We start from the raw sequence: 27,953 nt of genomic DNA, 5'->3' as shown, positions 1-27,953 counted from the left end.
TCTAATTCCACCAAATGACACATTCACACGTTCTGATACGTCTGTCAAGATTGTAGACTTAACTACCTCGCGTTTTCACTGTAAGTCTCTATCATGATGGTCAATGCTTTTATTTTTCTGAACCTGATTGTCTTTGGAGATGCCTTCCTTTTAATACCCAATGCCCCAAGAAGTGCCGTGAAGATCATAGCCGTTGGCAATGGTGGACCCTGGGGTAGCTGGTACCAACCACAATATTGCCCTAACGGAACATACGCAGTTGGATACAACATGAAGGTACGCAAAGGTACTTATTTTTTTGTCAGATCCAAAATATCCAACATAATTTTGAATTTCCTTTTATCCTCTTTCTTAAACTTCACGGCGTTTCCAATATCTTTAATTTATCATGAAGCCATTTTTTATTTCGGTTTAATCACAGTCCCACTATTGATAGTCATTGATAAATAGCATGAAATCATCACAGCAGTCCAGTTATTGATAGTCATTGATAAATAGCATGGGATCATCACAGCAGTCCCGTTATTGATAGTCATTGGTAAATAAGGTGACTTTTATATTTGTGAAAGAGAATGATTTTTTCTTTTTTTTCTTGTATCATTTCTAAAATATTTCTTCATTTATAACCCCAATATGACTATGGTTAGTTTGAAATTTAAAATGATTAATCTAAATTGGTATTTAATACACACAGACGTAAAGATGTTGAATTCAAATTCTTATATTTTTCACTTTCAAAAATGTGTATCTTTTAGACATACAGAATAATACAAATGCTGTCTTTTTTAGGTTGATATCCTTCTTTTGCATACATCTACAGATAACATTTCCCATACTAAATACGCAAAATACAACTTATGACGTCAATAATGACGTAATTTCTAAGTTTAAGGAGACGATATAATGTCCAAGCATCTGAAGGTATTTAAAACATATTTTACGATACTATTTTTAAAATTCTTTTAAATAAAATCAGCATTTTTCGTAACCCGATATATACAATCTGACGCATTTGTTCCTTTCAGTAATATGTATCACATTAAATAAACGTTTGTTGTATGTTGTTTGCTTTAAACAGGGCTCGCAACAAAACGTGCGTTTCATCAGTTTTGTTAGGGGTTGGTGTTTCTTTTGTTCGGATTACCTCGAGCCCTTATAGTTTTCTCACGATTGATTTGACTGTTGGACCAAGCAAGTATCGAGATGGTTTGAACGCGGATGGATTTCACATGAATGTGTCTCATATGGATGCGTCAATTGAATAGACAATTCTACAAAAATAAAGTGTCCGGCAGCGATGCCATATAAGCATACAAAAGACGCCGCCGTAAAGCTGCTCAGCAGTACCCAGAATTGCTTAAAAATGTAATAGAAGACCGCAAAAAGTTAAAGATTTATTACGGTCGCTACAGACTGCGCAAGAAGATCTCACAGCCGGGTTTGAACAAAAATTTGCGCCGCTGATTAAACCCACCAAAGTAATTGCCGAACATGCCGAGAATATTAAAAAAGGCCACAAAAGCCTCAACAGAAGATGTAGCAGAACTTACTGTGGCTAAAAAAAGCCTCAGGCAAGTTGTTTTGATGAATTCTAGGAAAAGCAATGAAGCACTTCAAGCGATAGAACATTTTCTACTTCGTGGACTGTGTGACCCTAACGACCTTGTGGATCAAATGCAAATAATCGTGGTATCAGTTAGTGCTGAAAACAATGTACCCAAAGTCATCAAGGAAGTGACATTGATTTGTCAGCAACTGTTCGCTAATGATCTCATGGATAGATAAACGTACCGTGCGTTGCTGCATGAACTTGTTGAAGATATCCACAAAATATGCAACACCGATGATGAGTTATGAAACAACTGAGACTGCGTGTGGAGACGTTTCGCGAATTGGGCGAAATCGGTGTATCAGTGCGGCAGATGGATGTAAATACAGCCTAGAGCGTGACCTCGATGATTACCATCTCATCTCATCCACCAAAACAGAATTCAGAGTGACTTTTTCTGCATCTATTTCTGCTGCGGTCTCGCGTACACTTGAGATTGCCTTAGCCTGGCTGCTAGTACATTACAGTTGGTTTAATATCCTATTCCACTCGTTTGGTGGAACAATTAATGTGTCTCTTCAGCAGTCACGCGCACAAACTGGCATACTCTGAATCTTTCTTCGGGCGAGGGATTCTAGTGGTAACTGGCAAGGACTCCTACATTTCCTTTCTTGTCCATGAGCTCAAGCTCAATTCTGTCATTGACTTCGAATCTCAAAAGTATGCGGTGGATATTGCACGGCCGTCTAAAAAGTCAGTGTTAGATTGACCTGGCTACATTCCAGATGATAAACTATTCTAGCGTGTTGGATATAATGTGTGCCTGACATTGTGAGAATTACTTCAACAACTCAGGTTAATTTAATTTGTGACGCCGTCAGTGACACGTCGGACACGACAGGTGTAGTTCTACAAGAGTGCATTTTGTTCTGGTTTTCACACACCCTGAAGCCAGGCGACTTAATTTCGACTATGAACGCAGCACCTGCATATCTGCCATGCCTTAATATTCAGCTGACTAACATTCGTTTTTCACTTATGGATCAAGACGTACACGTTGTTTATCTAGGAAGTGCAACATTAATAATACAGCTGTTCATTGGAGATCAGCCTGATATTTAATAATTATAACAACAAACAATGACAGTCTTGCGTGGATATAAGAAACCCATCCGCTTAGTTAACGCTAGAAAACCCGTGTGCATGACCTATTACGGAACTGTCTTCGGTGATGTTGTTCGTGGATTATTACGTGGATATAAGAAACCCATCCGCGTAGTTAACGCGAGAAAACCCGTGTACATGACCTATTACAGAACTGTCTTTGGTGAGGTTGTTCGTGGATTATTGGCGCACCAAAGGTGTTCAGAGCTCTAACCTCGCGCGCTGCACCCATCGCTGAACAAGTGGCCATGCGAGTTGGTGATAGCACCAAAAGTGCCACTGTGGATCGATCGAAACAACTTTAACCACAGGTGCTTCCCTCGGTAAAGGCGTATCAGATGAACTGCCTTTGTTATCTCCTTCACTGAGCACAGAAGTCACTCTTGTTGTCGCTTATACAGTCGGAAACCACATCAACACTGTAGTTTCTCGTACATACCACAGGCGCACAACCACCAACTGGTATTGCGGGGCAGTTTACATGGAAATAAATAACCATCATAATCTTACTGCAATACAACATATATTCCTGGCATTTCAACTTGCCGCGCGACATAATGACCAGGAACAAACTAACACACAAATGCAAAAGAATGGTGGTACTTTTCTGTTCCTTTGAACCATTACAGCATTGTTGACGGTAGCGGTTTAAGCGTTTGCAAAGGCTGAAACGTTAGAGGCTGTAGGATCTGCATCCGGAATGGCTAGAAAAGTTCAGTCGGTGGACTCATCGAAAAGGAAGAGGCCTTCGATTACCAGACACGAGTCGTTGAATACCTTCGGGCAGAAGTCTTCGATTAACCGGGCGTAGAAGATTACGCTGTTGATGGAAGCCAATTGTCCATTGACCAATTTTGATTTACTCGCGGTAGCAAAATGGATTAAACATTTTCCTTGTGTTTTTATGTAGCATGAACTTGCATTTTTGGTAACACACACATAGTAGCATTGTCAATCTGGATTCATCAACATGCCCTGGAACTCACTGGGTCGCATACATAATAACACCGTCTACATAACATGTATTTTGATTCGTATGGACTTGTAACGCCAGTTATTATTGTTAATTTATTTAACCAAGTATCTTAAACAACCGTTGTTTCATACGACTATGCAGGCATCTTGTCGTTGAAGCATTACCTGCACTACAACGCTCACTTATCGAGTTTGCATTAACGTACATGAACTAGTATTATACAACTATGTCATTTATGATCAGTTCTTAGTTCGACGACACGGTGCTCATATGGATCTGAGCCAATTTGCCACCAAAACAGATTTGTATGAGTTTACCAGTCGTGAAGTTATTGGCGTCGATCCAGGTGAGCTTGTGATTTTTGAGGATCAATCTGGCAAAATGAAAAACGTCAAACGTGGAAATTCAAGATATTAATGTTAAGTTGAAAGGCAAAGAACCTGGCTGAGGTCACTGAAAATGGTGGAATCAGAGACAGCATGAGTGTCGGTTGTATTTATCAAGGACTATGTCGATACTAGGAATATTGCAACAAGATAATATACAATTAATCAAATGGCTAGCTTAGCTGCACCACCATCCGTAATAACTTCATTTACATTATGCAATTGAATTTTGACCAGCGAAAGAAAGGAGGAAGTAACTGCCGTCACAACAAGTGGTCAACTTGTTTTTGTTGACGTAAATGGTTTTGATGAACTTAAATAGTAATAATAATAATGATAATAATAATACTGAGGACGTTATATAGGGTCTAATCTTCAGAAGCTCTAAGCGCTTTACAACATTAGACAACACCTATAACATAAAAAAACATATATAATGATATGATTACAAACACAAACACCATGAAATTAGAAAACATAAAAAACATGCTGAGAATATTTAAGGTGGGAAACATTATTAGGTCTTTATCTTTGTTCTTGCAGTCGAAATAAGTGAGTTTTGAGAGCACTCTTGAATGAGATCACTGTGTCTTTGTGTCTAAGTTCAGTGGGCAATTCATTCCACGTTGCTGGGCCCTGGCATGCAAAAGAACGCTGTCCATATGACTTTGTTTTCGTAGTGGAAATAATGAGTATACGATTGTCAGAAGTGGAGCTTAAGTATACTGCTGGTGTGTACACATGGGTGAGGTCGGATAGGTATGCTGGACTAGAGTCCGTCAGTGAAACATAGCACAGAGAACAAGTTTTGTATTTGATTCTGGATCGAATGGATAGCCAGTGTAGGGTACAGAGCAGTGGGTAGGTGTACTCTGATTGTGGTACTCTAAGTATGATCCGAGCAGCTGTGTTTTGCACTTTGGGAAGTTTTTGGAGTAGATATGAAGATGAACCAGACTGAATTGAGTTCCAATAGTCCAGTCTTGAAAGTACTAATGAACACACAAGTGTTTTAGTGGCATTAACTGAAAGATATTTGAGAATGGAGCTGATGCGTCTCATCAAAAGATATGCAGCCTTGCATATGTTCATGACATGATGGTGCAATGTGAGAGGACTGTCCAGAAGAACACCTAGGTTTCGTACTGATTGTGTGAATTTAATGTTGGTGTTGTTGATATTTATTGTTTGAGGTAAAGGATGTGAATGAGAAAGTCTTTGTGTTGTAGTGAGAATGGCCTCATTTTTATCATCATTCATCTGTAGCTGGTTATATGTCATCCATGATTTCACATCATAAATGCACCTCTGTACACCTTGGATGGTAGCATCAACTTCAGTTGGGTAGCTAGATTTGTATATTTGGGTGTCGTCAGTGTAAAATTGGTGAGACACTACATGATGATCAATGACACTTGAGAGCGACTGAGTGTATAGAATGAAGAGAACAGGTCCAAGAACAGACCCCTGTGGAACACCACAACATAGATCAACTGGGCTGGAGTATATCCCATTTGCAGATACAAATTGTGTCCTGTTGATCAAGTGGAACTTGAACCACAGTAAGGCTGTATCGTGAATGCCAAATCCATGCTGGAGATGGTGAAGTAATATATCATGGTCTATTGTGTCAAATGCTGCAGACAAATCAAGGAGGGTGAGGACTGTAATCTTTCTGTTATCCAACGCAGAGAGAATGTCATTAACTACTTTTAGAAAAGTAGTTTCAGTACTCTGGCAAGGGCGATATGCAGATTGTACATTGCTAAAAAGACTGTTTGAATTCAGATGAGATACAACCTGGGGTAGAACAACCTTTTCTAAGATTTGTATATGAATGGGAGATTAGAAACTGGGTGGTAGTTCTTTAAATCGTTATGGTCTAGTGATGGTTTCTTCAGCAGAGGCTTTACAATGGCAGTTTTGAAAAATGATGGCAATTCCCCTGATGACAGAGAGGTATTAATAATATCAGTTAGTGATGGCAATACTGGATCTAAGCACTCAAGCAGCAGTGATGTTGGAATTGGATCAAGTTCACATGACTTTGGTATACTCTTCATAACGATTGTACGTAAGAAATCCATAGAGACAGGTTCAAATGCTGTAATGGTTGCCACTCAAATTCTGTATCCCAACTGTATGATGACGACGAGTCAATTGAAATTGTGGTGTCAAGATTATCTCTAATGGTTTGTACTTTGTCACGGAAGATATTTGCAAACATGTCCGACAGGTCAACTGGAGAGAAGGTAGTTGGAAGTGGTGTACATTTGTTCCTTGACATTAGCTTATTAGTAATCTCAAAGAGCTCTTTGCAGCTGAAACTTTTCATGATCTTTGTAGTGTAGTGGGCTGATTTCGCTGCATAGACTATATCTGTGACATTCTTCTTAGCGGCTTCATAGATTTGCTTATGAATAGTTAGTCTCGTGGAAAGCCAAAACAATAGCATTGCGAAGCTGGTCCCTAACACTACTATACCATTGAGAACACGTTTGAATTGATACTCTGCACTTGGTGGCTGGGGCATGTTTGTCGAGCAATGAACGCAGGCAGTTATCGAGTTTTTCTGCTGTAGGAGGCTAGCAAGTTGTTAGGTTTGCTTGGAGGTCATGCATTAGTTTGGTTCTATTTATCATACAGAGGTTTCTCTTAGTAGCAGATAAAAGTGGATGGTTAGGGACTGATACGCCAAGATGGAATATAATCCAGAGGCGATCTAAAGGTGTGCTAAAATGGAGTTTATTTATTTGTTTTAACCGGTTTTTCTGGTGGGTGGATTACAATAGCAGTATTACAAAGTTATATCCAGACTGGTGAATTAATAATACCTGACTCAACAGATAACAGGTTTAATAAAAAAGTTTCACATTTGCCATGTCAGGGTCGTTGGTCGCCGGAAATGTAACACAACTCGAAAGACTGAACATCAATCCATTCGGGTCCTTAAACGTTTTTGGCGTGTTTGTTTAAGATTTTTTTAATTATTATATACGCGCTGGATTCTGATCGCAGTAATAAAGTTGCTGAATTTAAGAGGTAGTGTTAGACCAAGAGGAAGTCGATGTTAAAGTTGATAGCAATTTTGTCCCACTTGTTGACGAATAGATGCTCCAAAATGTGCTTCCAAAACCTCGTATACGTTAAAATACGATATACTTATGGGGCAAACAGAAATCAACTGTTTGAATCATCCGGATGTACCACAACGAACTCTACGCATACAAATGAAAAACGCCTGAAAATGCAGCAACGGGTGTAAGAACACTCCGTGATTGACTTTTCAATAACGAAGTGGCATTCAGCGATGTCTCCACCCTGTTCAATTCACCAACGAATATTTTAATCGAACATTGACTCATCTGAAAACGAAGGTATCAAGTGTTATTTAACAAGAACGCACTTGTTCTGGTAATAGTTATTGGGTACAATTGCTAAAGGAAGAGGGAATTTGGATATAAAGGGAAGAGCTGAATGAGTAGCCGCAAAGGTCGAGCAGGTCGCCATCCTCTTCGATCAGCGTAAAGAGCAATTTATTGTTGAGGGACTTTGCAGGGGAAGTACCTAAACAGGTAAGTGCAATTGTCAGTATCCATAACTGGAGTTGTAGCTGATACTTGATTCCACGTAGCAACTGTCCACGGCCTCACATGTAAGCTACACAGGGATTGTGGTGTTGATTGGCACTATGTCTGACACAAAGTTGTAGCCTTGGCTAAGAATGGTGGCCACAGTCCGATCGTGTCGGATTATACAAGCAGTTGAATAGTTTTGATATGTCAACGCCGTCGACTGTGGAACTGACATATGTTGCTGCGGAAAATGTTGGTTCATTGGTAGGAATATTAATTTTCGTGCCGTCATAGTCTGCCTCTGGTCTTTCCTATTAATAGCGTCTATTTCGTAGCCATATCGTTTCAAACAAGGTGCCATTGTCTGAAGAAAAACACAGAAATTTTGTTTGCCAGTAAGCTGCAAAAGGGTCGGGAGTTGTTGTTTGGGCCAGCTATAGTATGCTCAGAGATATGACAGCGAAATCTCATGTCACTCTTTTGGCCGCCACAGTTGTCATCAGAAAAAGGATATGAAACACAAGCTGTTTTTGCTCGCTGAACGAGTTTTGTACTTTGGGTGTGCGGTATGTTCTTGAAATTGTCTTGACTTGGTTCTGGTCTACCGTTTATTACCAAACTACACCCATCAATCATGCACCAAAATAATGGGAATTGAAAGGTGACATGACATTAAGCCTGACATGACAGATGGGTTGCCGCACGATGAGCGACAAGCCCATTTGCACAAATCTGTGTGTGGGGTAAACGACCCCACTATGTAGTAATAGAGTAACTTTTCGTACTGCATCAACCATACTCTGGATTTGCTAGTCTGAGCCTGTCTCTGAATGGATCATTGACAGCTTTCACTTACAAGCAATATTCTGATATATGTGTACTATATCCGATCCTTTGGTATAATGTGCACAAGGGTTTCTCTAAGTCCATTTCCTAGCCTCTCTTAATTACTGCAATACTTTCTCAAACTGTTTCATGGCCCCATTTCTTCACTGGTTGATTGGATCATTATCTCCAATTCACAACACATAATTAGGAAGGTTTATTACTTCAAATTAGGTTTCTGACTTCAAATAAACCGTAAAGGTATCATGCGATTTTTGCGCATGTCCTTTTAAATGAACATGTATACATAACGATTTAATAAAAACACGAAATTAGTATATAGTTATCTTGGTCTTTGACTAGTCCATGATCAATTATCTGAATTTACATTAACTTGTATCTCACTGTCTCTTCTTGGGAGCCTGGAGTGCACATCCCTATACGACATGCTACGAAGTTTGCATCCGTAACTGTTTTTGTAATCGCCAAGATCAACCAGGATTGGCAGCCTCAACGTGTCCATATAATATTTTTAAGCACCAATTTCGTCGGCACGATATAGCAAATAATATGTAAATGCGACCTAGAAAACAACAAAACAATAGATTTCAGAACTTTTTTTATGTGCTTTGATTTATTGATGCAATTATGAAGCATCTACTGAACAAAAATTAAAATCATTAAGGCATGATGTGGTGATGTTTGTGTGTATCCTGTCTCCTTATAATCTTTTGCCAAATCCACTGGAACTAGTTTATCTGGAGTGTCTTTTGCTTAATTTCCACTGCAACGGGAAACTAAAACGGTGGAGTCATGGGTTAGTTCCATTTTGACTCATTTTACTTTCAGATACAAGGGGATCAGCGTGATCATGACGATACATGCCTAAATGCAATCTCCCTTCGCTGTCAGCCATTGGACGTTTCTCGCGACGTCGGTGATATCACATCCGAGGAAGGAGGATGGGGTACATGGTATGGATGGAGAATGTGTCCTAATTATAACCATCGGACCTTCCTGACTTCATTCACTCTGCAGGTAGAGGTAAATCAGGTGGGTAAACGGTCATCACTTTGAACGGTTCGACCATAGCCTTTGAATGGTTAATTAGATCCTATTTTAAAGTTCTAAAATAGTCAATCAGTTAAAAACGGCATAAACACCCTGCTGGTATACTGTACAAGGTTGATCCAATGGAACATCTCATGTTTCAAGCAATCTACTAAATTATATATAAAACACTGATAAATTACCAAACCAGTCAAATGAATTAAAACAACATAAAAATCCACGAACCTTTAACATAGCATATCAATAAGATATTCAGTTTTAAAACACAGCAAACACAAGAAAGGAGATATTTATCAGTTAATATAGCGGCCAAAATTGACTTTTGTAACAATAGATATGATAGCAAAAATCTATATTTTTATAACTTCCATGTTTTCAGAGATATGATATAACTACCTGATGATTCAAACATAAAACCATTAATTCCAGTATCAAGAAATAACGTATATTCGTTCCCAATATTGAATGGCACGATATTATAATCAAACCTATTTGTGGTGCACGGGAACATAAGCGGGAATACAAATGTGAAGACGTATTTATGTTAATTTGCCGATATCAAACATCAAAAAGATCTCCTTCGATGATTTAGGAAGATGAATGTTGATATAGATTACATTTGTAAATGATAACAGAGAAATAAACATTATTAATCCCATATCAGTATTGTGACAACAGTACAATATAAAAAAAGTATTTAATGAATAAGCATACGAATTCATATTCGGATAAATTAGCTATAAGGTTTATTACCAATCCACGATATATCTGCATCAATTCCACAAAACATAAATTCATGGAAAAGAAAGTTCATTTAAAAACGAGACAAGGTGACTCAGTACAAGTTAAACAATTTTTCAATCCCCGTTGGAATGATAATACTTGCATAGTCACAATAACTGATACATTTAGAAGTATTGAAGAGAGGTTGCAAATCAATTTGCTGTTGTCGATTGTTGTCTGGTTGACTTGTCGGTAATATCTCAAGAGAATTTATCATATCCATCTCTGACGGTGTTTTAATATCATTCTACGGAGCTAATAAAGAACATGATTTACAGAATCTTTACTACAATCCTGAAAGTACAGTTGTTTACAGAAATATCAATCAATTGAGGAAACCAAGAAGAAAAAAAAGAAAGATAAGTACTCGGAATTGAAAGAATGGCTAATATCCTTACAATGAAAGTGAAGTCATTTACGAATATGTTAAAGGAACAAAGTAAACGGGACAGAAAGGAAAGGAACCATACTGGAATTAAACAAAAATGGTTAACTGAGCAATCTTCCTATACACGACACAAGCTACAAAAATATTTTCATTCAGAAAGATTTTTTGTAAGTCACTTAGATTAATAGTAGAAAGCAAACATCGTTGACATGCCATCATATAAATGTATTATTGATGGGTAAAACCTAATTTTTACAGATTGCTGGGACTCGAAAAGAGAGATGACATACGCATCACTTTTAGAGAATTATCCAAAGAGACAAAGTGAAAAATTTAGTTTGATGAAGAGAAAGAGTGTCACAACATAAAATATAAGAATGTGTTGGAACAGGAAGACAATGAATGCAATTCATCTTACTCAGACCAAAAAAGTATATGAAATGGAAAGGCTTCCTACGGACTAGAATCAAAAGCTATTTCAATTAAAAAGAAGCTAGAAAATGATTTTACGTTTTGTCAAAAGTAATTTACGGATACAATTACACGTGTTCCATGCCTATGCACATAACGCCAGTACAAGCGATCAAAAACAAAAATAGTTCAAAGTATGGGCCTATTTTTTAATGATTTTTGACAGCTGATATATTGGAATTCTTCAATCAAAAACTGGTGAAACAGAATTTCAAAATATTCAACAATATTGGTAAAAGGATTCCTAACTTTACCTAGGAAGTATTGGAAATAAGGCCATTAGCTCGGGGAACTGGAGGCTTACAAACTGAAGGACTTAAAGGGAGTGGAGTCAGAGAGAGTACGTTTTGCGAAGAAGAGTTTTCTCCATGCAATATACCAAGTGACACATACAATTGTAAATGTTTTCGATGACCGTACTAATGAAAGATAAACGGTTCTACTTACAAAATGGAAGTATATGATGGATGGTTTATCAGATGGTAGTAATTAAAATGTTATTCATCTAAACTACACGAATGTAAAACAATATGCAGATGGTAGTCTTAAGGAACGTGAAAATATTGGTTTTTGTAACTAATGTAATCTTTCGGGAACGTAAAATCAGACTAAAGAAAACATATAATCAGAAAATGAACGAGTTCAAACATCCACGTCAAGTATATTTGTATCGATCACAAACAAGATAGGAAAAAAGAAGTAGAACCACAAATATCACGTGGAAAAAGCGATATGCTACTACGCTGTAGGTACTGTCCTGAGCTGGTAATTAACTAAATTGCAGATGAAATTAAAAGAGGTAGCAGAAAAAATATAGGGTTATTTCTAGCTATATCTTGATAACGGTAAAAGTATATGAAATGCATTTTGTGTGAGAGTTTTTTGAGGAAGACTCAAAGTTGTGAAAATCACACAAATGTTGATGCACCCATTGGATTCAGATTCAGATTGTAATTAACGAAAGAATGTAGTCGATGCACATAACTATTTAGGTCAAATACGCATATTTTCTGTAGATTTGTGTAATGAGCCATTTTTGAAAATAATGACTACAAAAATAACAAAATCAATGTGATATATTAAGAGTTTTTATACCATCTGGTTGATGTACAAACCAGTTTCATAATTTATATTATATATTTATACATACTTTGACGTTCAGATTCACAGACTCTACATTATTATAACAGTAATAATAATTTTTAAAAAGCTGTTGAAATGAATGGTGAAATCATATTCATGGAAGATGGTTACAGTTACAGTTTCGTAAGAAACAACAGTAGCTGTAAACGTTTATATTGTCCATGAAAACAATGATATAAAATTATACATGGCAGATTCCAAGATTGCGTAACAGAAACGAGATTAATCTGGTTTCGCAAAAAGGGAAATGAGTAAATTAGCGAAAACGATCAAAAAAGAATGTATGTGATAAATGACTTTTTAGGACTAAATGCTTTATCACAAGAAAAGCCAATTCCGTATGCGAGGTTAAGAGAGAGAATATTGTTAATACACACAATGTATTACAATCTAAATAAATGGTTAACATCAGATAACATTTTAATCGACGAAATGGATTACAGATTAAAAATAACAAGACAAAAACCACACCCATGTCCAGCAACTCAGTTAGATGCATTACAATAGTTAATTCACATTAACCAAGTTACCATATCAAACGAATTCATTGAAATACAAGTTACTATGCTTAAACACAAATTATCACAGAGCAATATTTATGATAACTGCAAAGTAAACTTTGAACGAAAATATAAAGAGCGCAACATGTCACGAGACTCGGGCAGAATCAAGTAAACTAGGCCATGCGAATGGTAACATATGGATTTAAGAGTTCCAACTGGCATTTAACAGCCAAAAATATACCAGAGATTTTTGAAATTGGACATTGTTGTTGATGGCAAAAGTTTAATTTTGGTATTTAGTGCCATAATAATGACAAAATGAGTATAGGCAGTTACAAAATCAAGTTAATGAAGTCCTAGCTTCAATACCTATATAAAAAAGAGTAGTATTTCAAAGACTGATAAACAATCTGTAACAGTACAACATCCAACTGTATAGGATAACATCATAACACAGCGAGCAAAGGTTATGTTGAGAAGAATGACCTTGATAAGATTGATGCCCATACTGTTAAATCTGCTAATGAGATCCGACACTCAGACGTTCAGAGGATAGAAGACAATTTAAAAACGCAAAAAGCAATATTAACCATGAAATCAAACAACAATGGTTGTATAAACTTCTTTTTGAAATAGATTACATATTATCACTAACCTCTTACCCATCTAGATGCATTCTTTCCACCTTTAATCCAAAAATGCAAATAGCATACTAATGTTAAGATAAGTTTTATGCGATTAGCTATGGCAGAAATAATTTGACCAGAACTCTTAAAAAACCAATTTCACACACTGCCAATAAGACCCGGTAACCCTGATATTACCTTATGGCTAAACCAACCAACGATTCTGCAATTTTTGAAGACCGCTTTAGCTTTGCGAACGAAAGATTCGTTTGGAATACCTGCAGAAGGTAGTATAGGATTTGTTCAGGCTGATCTCTATCAGCTACAGGGACTGAACACCATCTGTTACAGAACTTTCTAGACACTTTGCTTTATTTAGAACGATTGTTGCTATATAGATACAGAAGCTAATGTTTCATTCTTTACTTTGAAAAACAGTTGTATCCTTTTTCTGAGGTGGACATTTCCTCTTTCTAGTTCTTGTTTTAGGATAATTACCCTTGGAACATTTTGTCAGGTTATGTCTTCTTTAGTTCCAATCTCTCTTTTGTAAGTACAATTTTACACTGGAAGACAGCGTACTAATTCACCCAGTTCAATAATGTTTTGCCCTAATACATTCGTATCATTCAAAATGCTTTCCAGAGATCACTTGCCTAAAGAATATTGTATCGGTTCCTTTTATTCAACATAATCGGTTAGAGTAGGTATTTAGACTGCATTTTTATGTGTTTCTAAGTGTTTTTAATCTATGATGCTATTCATCCGTTATTTAGAAGTATAAATACACAGTTGTCCTCTTTTTCTATCTAATGAGCTTACACAATTGTGGGTGGTTCTGTTATAGTGTATATCACTGTTTGTTCCTTTGATTTTGATGCATCATCTTTCCGTCAATTATTCATACCTTAACGTTATTGCCAGCTGTAAAATTATAATATTTAAAATTTCCTTCAATTGTCTTTTGCTGTGACTATATTCTATTCATTTTGTGTAGTTATCATCAAAACCACTAAGAATGTTTTTATTACCATCGACTTGAATTTGATCTTGCGTTAGTCTTGAATCATCGCTATCGTAAATATCATCATCATCATCATCATCATCATCATCATCATCATTCCGAAAGTTTAACCACACCCATCCGTTTGTCATTATTAAATATCAAAGTAATACAGAAGTCACGGCTAGAAAAATAATTGAGATTTATAGAAGTCAAACATGGAGAAAAAAAAACATATTTGCACAACAGGCAAATTGCAATCTCAACGTGAATATAGGTGTTGCAAATGGAGCATTAGAACAGTATGACATATCTGTAAATACGAGACAAATTTCACGAATATAGATTTTAATAGACCAGTGGAAAATAAAGTAGGATCAAACGATAATTGTTGGGTATTTATCGATGTGTAAAGTTTCCCTAATCGCTCACAAAGTAACTTAAGTCCAAAGGACTTGATGTTCAATTTGTGATTGCTTAGGTAAAATTTACACAAAAATACCCAGCCAATATCATTTAATCGTTATAATTCCAATTTACTTCTTTTCTGTCATCATATCAGTAAATATCACGAATAAACTTTTTAACTTTTAGGTTGATCGAAGATTGTTTTTCTGCATTAGCCTCTTTACTGCGACAGAATACATAGCCCGATCATCGCTAGCCAAGAGTCGTCAATTGTTTATGTAGTAATACAGGGTAGAGTGTCAGAGCGGATCATGACAGTGATATATTGTTGTGATAATAATTTTAGTATATAAAAATTGGTTGATGCTGTTTATACCACGCTATTCCTTTCTTTCTAAGATTATGCTTGCGTATGGAAAGTGTTTTCATAGCATTTGTTGCTCTTGCTTTCCGTGCATTTCGATCTTTCAAAAGCGATAGTGTGTCTAGTTGTAGCGAGATCACTTGCTCGACATATGGCCCTGACTTTTAATAACAGCCGGTGAACTTTGTCGAATCAAAAGGTAATCATTCCTCACAATTGGCTTGTAAAGCCGCCTGCCATATAGTTTCTTGACAAAAAAGGTTAATGCTGGAATGCATGAATGACTGTTCAATTACAGTTTTAACTTCTACTTTCATATTTTGGTCGAAAATCACAACGATGGGTGGGTGGGGTTTCTCGTTGCTAGCATTATGATGCATGGCATTGGCATCAGTAAAGCTTTACATAAAATTACCGTGAAACTGTATCACAATTCTTGATCAGTCTCGATTGACCTTTTTTATCTAATCGGATTGCAGAAAAATTGGTCGATTCATAACAATTGGAATTATTGATAAAATGTATAGATATTGAGACTGTGGAATGGTAAGGCACACAGTTAACAAATACTTGATATATAAACTTTGTACAGGTGTTGTTGTCGCTGACGCATTTGTGTATTTAGTCCCACATGTTTAAGCAGCTATCATTAAATGGATCTCTTTGCAATATGCGATAAAGCTTAATAAAGAAAACATCTTGAAGAATGCGTGTCTTTTTCTGGTGTTCTTCTATTTATTACATCAAAGGCATTGTTGACTGCTCAATTCGGTCTTACTGCTATTGCATATCTGGTATTAGCCAATTGAAAACATTTCCTTTGTTGGTCTAATTTAGACAAGTCGAGTGATGAACAAATAATGGATGATATGGTGATTATCAATAGTACCAGTGAATTTAACGACCTACAATAAACGTCAGTAAATAATACATCTTGCATATTTTAATGCAGTGCCTGATTAAATGTTTTTCCTCAGCGCCGATAAAAGGCAAGGTCCTGTAGATTGAATTAAGCTTAAGTTTTTATCTAGATGACTCATTATCGGATTCTCTTTTAGTGTGTCCCTTTCTGATGTATTCATTCTTGTGAACTATTTCATTTTGATTTTTAAAAACTGCTTGATTTTATTTTTGTTGTGTTCCATTGTTTGTTTTACTCTCATTTCTGTATTATATTTTCAATGGCAGATTATGACAAGGTTTGCAGTAACTACTAGTTGGATAAAACTGAATCATGTCTTTATCTTTTCCTTATTTTGAACATTACTCAGAATTAATCCTTTTCTAAGTAAATACATTTCGAATTAGTTTACACCTACAAGTAACCTTTCTAACATCTTTAAATCGTTATCAGTTAACTTTCAAAATGTTAAATAAAGGGAAAACAAGATAATCAAAGAACCAAAGAAAGCAACTTCAGAAAGTAAAAGGATCCAGTAGAGCTGAACATGAAATACAACAAAGTAGAGGTTTATAAGAATTAGAACAAGGTTAAGTCGAACATTTAAAAAAGGAATATCAGCACTGAAAAGCATCGTAATATAATGATTAAAAGAATAAAAGCAGAGTCAAACGTAATGAATTTTATTGTTTGATAGTTAGTGACATAGCTGTTTTAGGCCTATTATTAATTCTGTCGAAATTGAAAGATTTTTGTTACATACTCTTCAACATGCCGCTAAAACAGATGGTGAGTTCAGTAATGAATGATAATCCAAAACAAGCTTTTGGAGCCTGTACAAAGGCATACACCTCTCCGAAGAAAACTAAAAAAAAGTTTGTTTATATAGATCCCAGTACCATAAATTTTTTAAAGACATTCACGTCGGTGCTAACGTTTGGTAACGTTTTGCTTTCTAAATGAGACAATGTTGAGCGAAATACAAAGCGTTATCAACACAATTTACCATACAGCATTGTTCTCTTCTAATATGTTTGCCTACATCGAGCTTGTGAAAGAAGATATTTAGGTTTACTGTTATTCCACCATCAGCAATAGACATAGAACTTATAAAGCTAATAATTCCAGTTTTCTTAAGTCAGCTCCCAATAGACCACATAATAGTAAATTGTATTTTCCTGATAAAACTGTTATTCGATTGTTACTCGGTAAAAAGAGCAGGAAACCGTTTTCGATGAATGAAGTAGAAATTTGTCATTAGACAACAGTTACAAATGTTGTTCGTTAAATAGATGTGAAAAATGGTACCTGATAAATAGAGCAGCTATATATGCATACATACACTATTTAAAAATTAATCAGCTGAAACAAAAATTGCAAAAAGTGAAAGAAGTCATAATAATAAAACACAACATTTATTTGATCAAGGAATTAGAACATTACAAATGTATGAATAATAATTTCATAATAGCATGCTTGAACTGGTTATATGCAAGAAGGGAAACAATTTCAATTTGTGTTGGTGTTTTAGACGCTTGATTGTGTTTATTGAGAAGAGCTAATGGTATCGTTGATCCACTAACTTGTATTTGATCTAGCACGGCCGTTATAAGAATTGTTTGAAAATATTTAAATAATTAAATAATTCGTAAAATGCCCGAAGCATCATGATAATTGAAATTAGAAAACATCAAGTTAACAGTAAAGTATTTATTTTTATAGTCAAGCCAAACGGATCCATATAGATAAAGAGACAATTCAGATAAAAATGAACATAGAAATAAACATTTTGAAAAAGCTTCAGTTACTTTAAAGCAATACAGTTTAAACGAACAAACTATTACTTATTGTCTCCGCTATTTTTTCTATACCAATTTTTCGCATAACGGGACATAAAATAAGTATCCTTGTACACAAGCAACCTTTATCTCTAGGAAAAGAATGATGGTGCCTGTGCAGTGAAAAACATCTATATTACAATCGATAGTCTACATGAGTATGAAACACGTGCGATCACTCCAATTGATAACCGAAATGAAAATATAATATTCATTGTTGTTACAGAAAATTTATATTTTGTTTGGTTACAAAATTTTTTCCATTGAATTCAAAATATGTTTGTACAATCGTGACAAGAGCGAAACAAGGTCTGCTGTAATTCTTGATGGATATCACAACCGTTAAAATGTACACAAAAAATGAAAGAGCGAATTTATTCAACTGGCTATAACAAAGAAAGTATCGGATGTTGAATATTTGACACACACAACTCAGAAGGTTCAATAATTCCAAGTAACAATTGCACAGATGACATGGTCAAGTACAGTTCAAAATTGAAGGTGTACAATATCCAGGAAACTATGCAAACTGATACAGTGTGTCTGTTTTTGAAGCCTAAAATGTACACATTTATGTCGAGGAAGTCAATATCACCCCAAATAGCTCTAATGTTTATAATCGAGTTTACAAGACTTTTTGCATCGGGATATCCCTAGCCTGCAATGTTAACGGACATTACAGAATATTTTACATGGTCAACTTACCAAGATATATATCAACACCAGAGATAAGGATGAGAGTTTATTTTTTCACGAAATGCCTGTAAAAAAAGATACGACACATTCAGAATGGGTAGAGAAATATGACTTAGAGGTCCTTGTGAGTTCTTGCCTTAAAAGATTTTTACACAAAAGATGAAAAAGTACTGCATATGATAATACAATGTAATTTATCTGAGACGTGATAGCCTTCAGCCATAATATAGCTTATGGGTTCTAGAGAACACGTCCCATAGTCTGAACCATTCGATTTGCGGGTCGTTATGAATAATGTTTGCTTAATTAACGTTTCAATAATCAGAATGGTATATCCAGTGCTCCATGTCTCACGCTTGCTGTCAGAAAGCCATCGCTGGAGCATCTCATAATTCAGTGCTTACAATCTCAACTTGAGCAATTACCGAAAGACTTAAAAGATGAAAATTAACAAAACATAAAAAATATAAAAATTAAAAAATTGATGAATAATTTTGATACACATACTACTGACCTCAACGACAAGAAAATAGCTGTCATTAACAGCATGTCCGAGTTGGAGAAGATTAATGATTGAACAGAGATATGAATGAAAAAATGGTTGGTTCTATGAAAACATCCTGATATTTACAGACAGAATTTTTCAACAAATTGCATGCTGATGTTGAAAAATCTGAACCATTATCAAGATCATATCGTGCTGGAGCACTAGTTGAAATATCCATAAGCTACAAGCTAGTATTGACCAAACTACTGAACGGATGAAACTAATAAACAAATATTTAAATGATTTGTTGCTATCTTGATTTTAAAGGAAGTGGATTTTTGCCTTTGCGTATTTATGTGGTACCGTACTAATTCCACGAAGAGTTCCACTTTCGATCTGCGAAACATGACTTTAAATCATATGCATTCCAATTGTCAGCGTGTTTAATTGACCTGCCGTATGTATCGTATCAGAACCGTGTGGCATGTTAACAGTCACTGTCCTAGTATGTTCAATTCAGCGTTTAGAATCTAATATGAAACGTAACGTCTAGGAGAAACGAGCGCAGTTTTGGACATGAGTAAAACTTTGTGTACTGACTGAACGCTTCTCAACACTGAAAAGTATGATACCCGATAGAAACAATAATACTGAGTCACCTCATATCAATGTTTTGCATTGTGTCACGTGGATTAGCCTCTGGAACGGAAACTTTCATGGCTGGAATATGAATGTATCGGATGAATATGGACCATATATTAAAGGGGTGAATTTATACAAGGCCAATTTATCTTTGTTTGCTTTATTTGTTTTTGTTTTTGTTTATTTTACACGCTTCTAATTTCTATATTACTATCATTCTCCTCAAGTGTCTTCTGCTTTAGTATTGTTGTGTACTGTTTTCATTTTATAACTTTGATAGTGTATGTTTTGTCGCATGACTATAAGGCTTGTTCAATAACGGTTATGTCACTTGACTAATTAATTCTCCTAATTTATCCATAATGCGATGTTCTTTACCGTGAGCAAATCTGAATAGTAATGGCGCCAAACAAAGATGGGAAGTAATCTTTTGACCTGAAAAATTTTAGTGTCAAGTACCTCTAGACTAACTTCGTGTATATATCATTGTGCATGCGGAAATTATGGTTTGAAGCTGTTTGAATAAACAAAATAAACTTTAATATAAATGATTTGATATGATCTAATTGTTGATTATTTTACTATTTCAATTACAATTCATGTAATGACTGAACTCGGATGTCCTTGAAAGGTCTTATGAAGGGCAAATGGTAGTAAGACACAGACAGACGCCTTTTGTCAATATAAAAGTAGGAAATAAGCCACAAAGTTTGTTTATTTCTTTAAGAAAATAAAACCCGACTATCGAAGTGGCAAAGTTGAATTAAGCTATATCTGTCACCATGATTTGCCGACGTTACGCATGCAACCAAGTTAAATTTAATAAATACGCTACTACTTTTATATTCTGGTATTTTCATTTTTTTGTTCCACGAAGTCCCTTTGCAAAATAAATCTAGGGACTAGACTTTGACGGAAAACAAGAAACCTGATAATGTCTGGATTTGTTCATCACTTAAGTAACTAAAAGTATAGACAAAGATTTATTCATTCACAAGTCAAATAGTCTAAACATTCATAATCCAATTTTAAATACGCAATTTATATTTTAAAATAGCACAACCTTATTACATCGTTGACAGAACTGATAATTTGCTTTTCTTGTTTGAAAATGTCATTTCCAGACAAATCTAAAAAGTCGTCATGGGTTCAAGTCATGTGTTTTTGGAGCTCCCAGTTTTTCATCAAATTGGATGGTAAAATGTGATTGTATTCATTGATACATGTTGTGGATATATTCATGAAGTGATCAGTTGTGGTGTGGTGTAAGTACTATTTTTAGAAGTTTTCTTTCAAGTATTAATTTTGTGTTTTTAATATTTCTTAGTCATTTATTCATTTAACCCATTTGTACCAGGAGTACCAGGAGTACGGACTCTCATAGCTCACTTATAGCTCACTTATAGTTCAGTTCTATATTTGGTTTGTTTAAGCCTTAATGGGTTTAGTGAGTGCAAGTCAGAGCTAATCTGGGCTAAGCACATGACTTGGTATAGGCTGTCTTGATAACTGCTAACTCATGTTCATCTAAAGAGTGTGAGCTCTTTAAGAATCTATATTGCATGAGAAAGTTAGATAAAAGTTGACAATATGGCTGAAATGAAAATATACTACCTACAATAAATAAAAACAAAATAAATAAATAAATAAATACTTGAATGTTTTGGGAGATTTTCATTAGAAAACAACAAAAATGCTCTCTCAGCAGGATGTTATAGATGATGTGGACATTGAGAGAAAGTCTCAAAACAGTTTTGATGTTGCTCAAGATATGTTAGATAATGAAAATGAGGACAACACCAATTCAAGGCCGGATTTAAACTTATCAGAGATGGATGATATGGGAAAACCGAAGGGAAATGTGAGAAACATTGAAAGTGTCACTGATGAAAATGAGGACAACATCAATTCAAGGCCGGATTTAAACTTATCAGAGATGGATGATATAGGAAAACCGAAGGGAAATGTGAGAAACATTGAAAGTGTCACTGATGCTGATACCAAAGACGATACCAATGATGATGCTCTATTTGTTTCACAGACATCGCAAGCAGAACAAGATTCAGATGTAGACGAAATTAATGAAGGCATATACATGCAAATCAAAACCAAATTTTGAACTCTTAATAGAAGTGCCTTCAAAAAAAGATTGAAATCAACACTTGATGTCAAAGGTCTCAGGGATTCTAGGCAAGCTCTCTTTGATCTAGCAAAAAGGAAGAGATATGATTGTCCTGATGGTCGATTAAGTAGAACGTTTACCTCGAACAAATAGTGCTCCTGTGGAGGATAAGTTATCGGAAGATATTTATATTATATTCCATTTCATTGAAGGAGAAAATAATTACAGTGACATGAAAGCATGTATATCTAAATGGGCATTGAAACATAATTATAAAACAAGATCATCCCAGCGTTTAAACTCCATTCGCAGTGATTGTATATCACAAAGTCCGAAAGCTCCGGTCAATGATAACGCCTTACAAAGAACTCATGAAGATGCTGATAGAATGAGCACAATATTTGCTCAGATAGCGATAATGAATTATAAGTTTGAAGAAAAATTCTCCAAATTGGAAAACCAGTTAGGTGATATTATCACACAGACAAAAAATGAGATCCTAAACTTAAAGTCAGACTTAATGGAAACAACGAAGAAACTCGAAGAGGCGAACTATCATATAGAACAACTGAAATTAAAGGAAGAAAAACTAATCAATGATAATAGAGGAATGTATTTCCAGATGTCATCAATGGCAACCCGGGAAAATGAGATTAAAAAATATCTTCTCATGTACATCAACATCTAGATGTGATGATGAAAAAGATTAACTGTATTGAGGGAAAGTTAGACACAATTTGTACAAGACACAAACTTTTATACAATCAGTCTAACAAAGGAAGTGGTAGAAACGTAGACTTGCAAATGAAAGAAAATCATGGAAATCATGAACTATCAGCATACAAGGAGAGTAGACATGTTATCTCTCCACCTATTGACCAAGAAAATGTAGTACATGGACATAAAGAAATACACAAAGAGCCTGCTAGAGCTCTTCCAGCAAATTTGCCTGGAAATGGTCCCGCTATGTTTACATTGAAAGATTTCCCGCCACTTTCACGGAATGATCGGACTAACTTAACGGAAAATGTGAGTCATACTCAGCGCACAGAAGTAACATTTAACAATGCAAGTACATCAACCCACAATCAGCAAAAGAAATTAAGATATGAAGATAGAGCTAACATAAATATAAATGAAAACATAAATAAAGATCAAATAGGGCACAACAAATCACCAAATGATCAAAGAATGCTTCCGAATGACGAGGAGAGACAAAAATAAAAGATACATCGTATAGACATATTGAGACAATTATTACCAGACCCAATCAAAGGAATATAGAATCAGATGTGTTTGAACCAGTTGTAAGAAACAAAATAAGACGCATTTTGCTATCAAATGTCAAATCGAGAAAAAATACAGATGTAGTAAGGACAGCTATCGCAACTCAGTGCAAGGAGGAAGGTGTGACAGTAACATTCGTCCGCCTCATAAAGGAACGACCCCATTGGGAGGGATCAAATATATATACATTTAGACTAAATGTACTGGATAAAGATTTTGAACTGATGATGAATAATGAATCATTTTGGAGTTCTGGAATAAAATGTAGGGAATGGATAACAAACAGAAAATGGAGAGAAGGCTACTCACTTGATGAAACGCATGAGAATTACAAAATATATTCCTAATGAGCATAGCCATATGACTAGTAATTGCTTCTTAATTATAATTATGCTCATTATTTCAGCATGGAATGTACGTGGTATAATGTCTAGCACGCAGAAACTAATTGAATTGTTACCAGGCACAGATATATTTGTTATCACTGAACATTGGCTTTGTACAAAGAATCTAACGTATTTAGATAAATTACATGATGATTTCAAAGTAGTTGCCCTACCTACTGAAGAGATACAACAATGCTATAGAGGTAGAGGCGGGGTTGACGTATTTTATAGATCAACACTATGCAAAGTAATCACCTTACAAAATGAGTTCCCAAATATTATGGCGGTGAAAATCTTAGTGAGAGACTTAGAACCTATAATTTTGATTGCAACCTACTTTCCCTCGACAACTAGAACTGATGATGCATATGACAAATTTTGTGAAAATGTTTTTGATGTGTATGATAGGTATTCTGCTGAAATTATATGCATAATTATAGGCGACATGAATGCAGATCTTGTGTGTAAAAATCCATCAAGAAGAAATCTTGCTCTCAAAAAAAGAATAGAACAGAGAAACATAGTTGCTACGCTGGTGATAAAACCACATGAACATTACACCACGTATAGATCGAAAGACATGTCACGAACGTCCACACTTGATTATATATTAATACCTGAAATAATTAGAGGTACTGTAAAAAGACACATAGTAAATGACAAAATTGATTTCTCAATATCGGATCACCTACCTATTACAGCGGCACTTGCAAAAGATATATTGAAGGAAAATAAAAAGACGTGTATCTCCAAGAATGAAATGGAACTTGGCAAATCTGTTAGAAATGAGCATGTATAAATCTGATGTTAGTGCATTCTTGAATTTCACCTATGAGTGTAAAAAGGTAGAAGATATAGAGAAGTATAATGAATTGATAATTAAGAGTGTAATAACTGCATCAGACCGATATATTCCAAAGTCCGAATTCAAATCGCACTTGAAACCATATTGGAAGAAAAGTGGGCTTGAAAAATTACATCAGAATATGAGAAAAGCGCGCGGAGAATGGATCGAAGCAGGAAAATATAGAAGCACAGAGTGTAACATCAAAAGAAGATACAAGGATGTGAAAAGAAAGTTTAGAAAGAAACATCGCCTACAGAAAAAGGTATATAAAGAGTGCATATTTGAAGAGATAGAAAAGAGTGCAGAAATGGGAATAGACGAATTCTATACAGTCATACGGGAAAATAGAAAAGATAAATCGGACATTGGTAATATTGCATTTCGAGGAGTAGAATCTAATACTTTGGATGAATGTGTCAATCTGTGGAAACTATATTTTTCTGAATTAAATGGTACAACAATGAGGATCATAATGATTGTGTCAAAATGAAGAATATGTACGAAGAAAGCAAACTAGAGACTGATAACATAAAATGTAATAATATTACAGAGGAAGAAGTGTTGCAGCATATCAAGTCTCTAAAAACAAAAAAATCACCAGGCATTGATTGCGTATCGAATGAGCACTTAAAGTATGGTGGAAAATATTTAATCAGACATTTAACTGCCCTTTTTAATTACATGATCCAGTATGAGTATTTACCTAATGTATATAGATGTGGGATGATTATACCGATATACAAACAAAATGGTAAAGATAAAAAGGATCCGGTGAATTATCGTGGTATAACACTGACATCTTGTCTGGGAAAATTGTTTGAAAAAATATTGATGACCAGAATTCAAAAGTATTTAGACAAAATAAGCTTTCCACATCCTTATCAATTTGGATTTCGTAAGGAGGCTGGAGCTATCTCCGCTGCATTTACTCTTCAAGAATGTTTGATGTATTTTAATAATCATAACTCTAATGTATATGCTGTTTTTCTGGATAACGAAAAGGCATTCGATAGACTGGCATCGTGGACTACTAAAAAAACTAAAAATATTAGGAATTAATGCAAAAATATGGAGAATAATCGCCCATTCCTACACACAGTCAAGTGCCTGTGTAGCGTGTAGAGAATGTATATCGAACACATTTCCATTACGGAGAGGCGTTGGTCAAGGGCGTGTAATGTCGGCATTTTTATTTCTCGTGTACATAAATGACCTATTGAATGAACTAGTAATGACTAATTGCGGGATAACAGTGAATCAGATGAACATACCTGGCATGCTTTTGGCAGACGACACTACTCTACTAAGCTCTACGCTGAATGGATTGCAAATACTCGTGAATACAGCTTATCAGTATGCACAGAAGTGGAAATTGAAATATAACTCTAACAAGAGTAATTGGATGATATTTAGTAAAAAAAAATGAAGTGTACTCATCAAATGGAATTACTCTGGGGTCGCAGAATATTCCTAGAGCAAAAAAAGTGAAATATGCAGGAGTTACCTTTTCACAATCAATGAAAACTAATGATCGTATAGTCTATTCCTACGATAAAGCTAAACGTGTAACAAACTCACTATACTCAACTGGATTAAATGCAAATGGGATGAATCCTATAGTTTCTGTGAAAGTCTGGGAAAGAGTTATATTGCCGTCTGCTTTGTATGGCTCAGAACTCTGGTTTAATATGTCATATCAGGGCATTGAATCAATGGAGAAAATACAACGACATTTCGCCCGGAGAGTACAAGGTTTCCCTCAAAGATCGCATATTGGATCTACGACATCATTCTTGGGGATGATATCAATGGAAGCTCGCATGGATAAGCAAAAACTCGTATTCCTTGGTCGCATATGTAGAACATCAGCAAACTTAACTGCTAAAAAGGTTTTCCTCTGGGCTGTTGGAAATTTGATTTTTGACCCCCAACATAGCTACAACTCTTTTATATATGATATAAATACTGTACTCAAAAATTATGATTTAGAAGACTATCTCAACGACTTTATTTTCACTGGAAAATTTCCAAACAAAATAACATGGAAAAACTTAATTGGGACAAGAATACAGATATTTGAGGAGAGAAAACATGAAATGAGTATCATAAATCCATCAGAGGGATTCGGTAGATTTTTAAAAATTAATCCAGGACTAAAAATGCATCATCTATGGAAAATATCTTACACTGACTCAAGCAGAAAAATGGAATATGGGACATTAATTCGTATTGGAGGAATGCAAGCAAGACCTGGACTGTGTCCCCTATGTGGCAAAATGAGTCATGACCGTATTTTGCATATTTCGATGAATTGTGTCTTAACCTCAGACGACAGAAACCACTTGATGGAAAGTCTATTTTCGTATATGCCTCCAGTGATTTACCGTGATTTCTGTGATCAGATCGATGATGTTATACTGATTATACTACTTGGTGGTTTAAATGATATATCAGAACGTTTAGAATTTGAGGCATGGATAAATATGATCAGACTATCTACCAAGTATTTCATTAAGATAAAGGATATTATATATTCGATTCAATAGAGAACTCACTCAGAATATAAGGAAAGAAATACTTGTACTGGATTGCAAAGCGATTAGGAAACTAACTGTTTTTGTTGTAAGGATACATTTTCAAATGTTCTATCATATATATATATATATATATATATATATATATATATATATATATATATATATATATATATATATATATATATATATATCTTTCTAGTTTAGTAATGATTTTAATTTATTTATTCGTTTGCTATTGTAAATAATTCAATAAGTATCGAATCTACTATTTCTGTGATTCTATGTATTTAAATGCATTTCTTTTTTGTCTTAAAATCTTCAGAAAATGGAGGAATAAAAGAATATCATCATCATCATCATCATCATCTCTCTCTCTCTCTCTCTCTCTCTCTCTCTGACCCGCGCACATTAGATTTCATCTCCGTTCTTCTTCTTCTTTACCATTGTCACCATTTTATCTTCTTCCCTTTATATCCTTCTCAAGAAATATTTTTGTTATGTATTCTGAAATTGACAAAACCATGATCAGCTAGCCATTAATGAATCAAATTTTAAGTCAATTTTAAAAGTTTAGCCTGGTTGAATTATATCATTTTCATGCCGCTTTTCACTGCCCTTATATACGTCGAGTATTTTGATATTCAATTCATCCATTCTTTTTCAGTTTAGTGGTGACGACACGGCAGCAAACTTTATAAAATTCATGTGCCGTGATTTCAATTCAAGTTTCAACCAAGAGGAGATTTATCAGTACCCTGGACATGGTCCATGGGGCAGCTACGGCGATTGGAGTCAGAGCTGCCCATTAAATTCTGCTATCTGTGGTATTCAAACCAAGATCGAACCGTTTCAAGGAGAGGGCGGTTTATTCGGTGGCGACGATACGGCTCTCAATGACGTTCAATTTATTTGTTGCAATGATACATCTCATTAGTTTCATAAATATAAGATACAAATAAACTGTAACGAACGCAA

The 27,953-nt window shown here is 35.2% G+C and overlaps 1 protein-coding gene across 1 annotated transcript; it reads left to right on the top strand.

The window, feature by feature from the left end:
- LOC149786057 (vitelline membrane outer layer protein 1-like) lies at positions 1-27,953 on the top strand. Its single transcript, XM_089978142.1, has 3 exons — positions 1-276; positions 9,325-9,528; positions 27,643-27,953. Exons 1-3 carry the CDS (start codon positions 94-96, stop codon positions 27,910-27,912), a joined length of 657 nt encoding a protein of 218 aa, XP_089834268.1. The 5' UTR covers positions 1-93; the 3' UTR covers positions 27,913-27,953.

The sequence above is a fragment of the Sinohyriopsis cumingii genome, chromosome 12, assembly GCF_028554795.1.
Source record: "Sinohyriopsis cumingii isolate HCF-2022 chromosome 12, ASM2855479v2, whole genome shotgun sequence".
NCBI classification, from domain to species: domain Eukaryota; kingdom Metazoa; phylum Mollusca; class Bivalvia; order Unionida; family Unionidae; genus Sinohyriopsis; species Sinohyriopsis cumingii.
Note: the sequence above shows the minus strand (reverse complement) of the source record. Positions and strands in the feature narration are given on the sequence as shown.

What these genes read in the sequence shown, in the direction of transcription:
- LOC149786057 (XM_089978142.1), top strand. Translation starts at nt 94, where the DNA reads ATGATGGTCAATGCTTTTATTTTTCTGAACCTGATTGTCTTTGGAGAT. An exon ending in CAGTTGGATACAACATGAAG is followed by an intron (nt 277 to 9,324) that starts GTACGCAAAGGT and finishes TTTTACTTTCAG; the next exon opens with ATACAAGGGGATCAGCGTGA. An exon ending in TGCAGGTAGAGGTAAATCAG is followed by an intron (nt 9,529 to 27,642) that starts GTGGGTAAACGG and finishes ATTCTTTTTCAG; the next exon opens with TTTAGTGGTGACGACACGGC.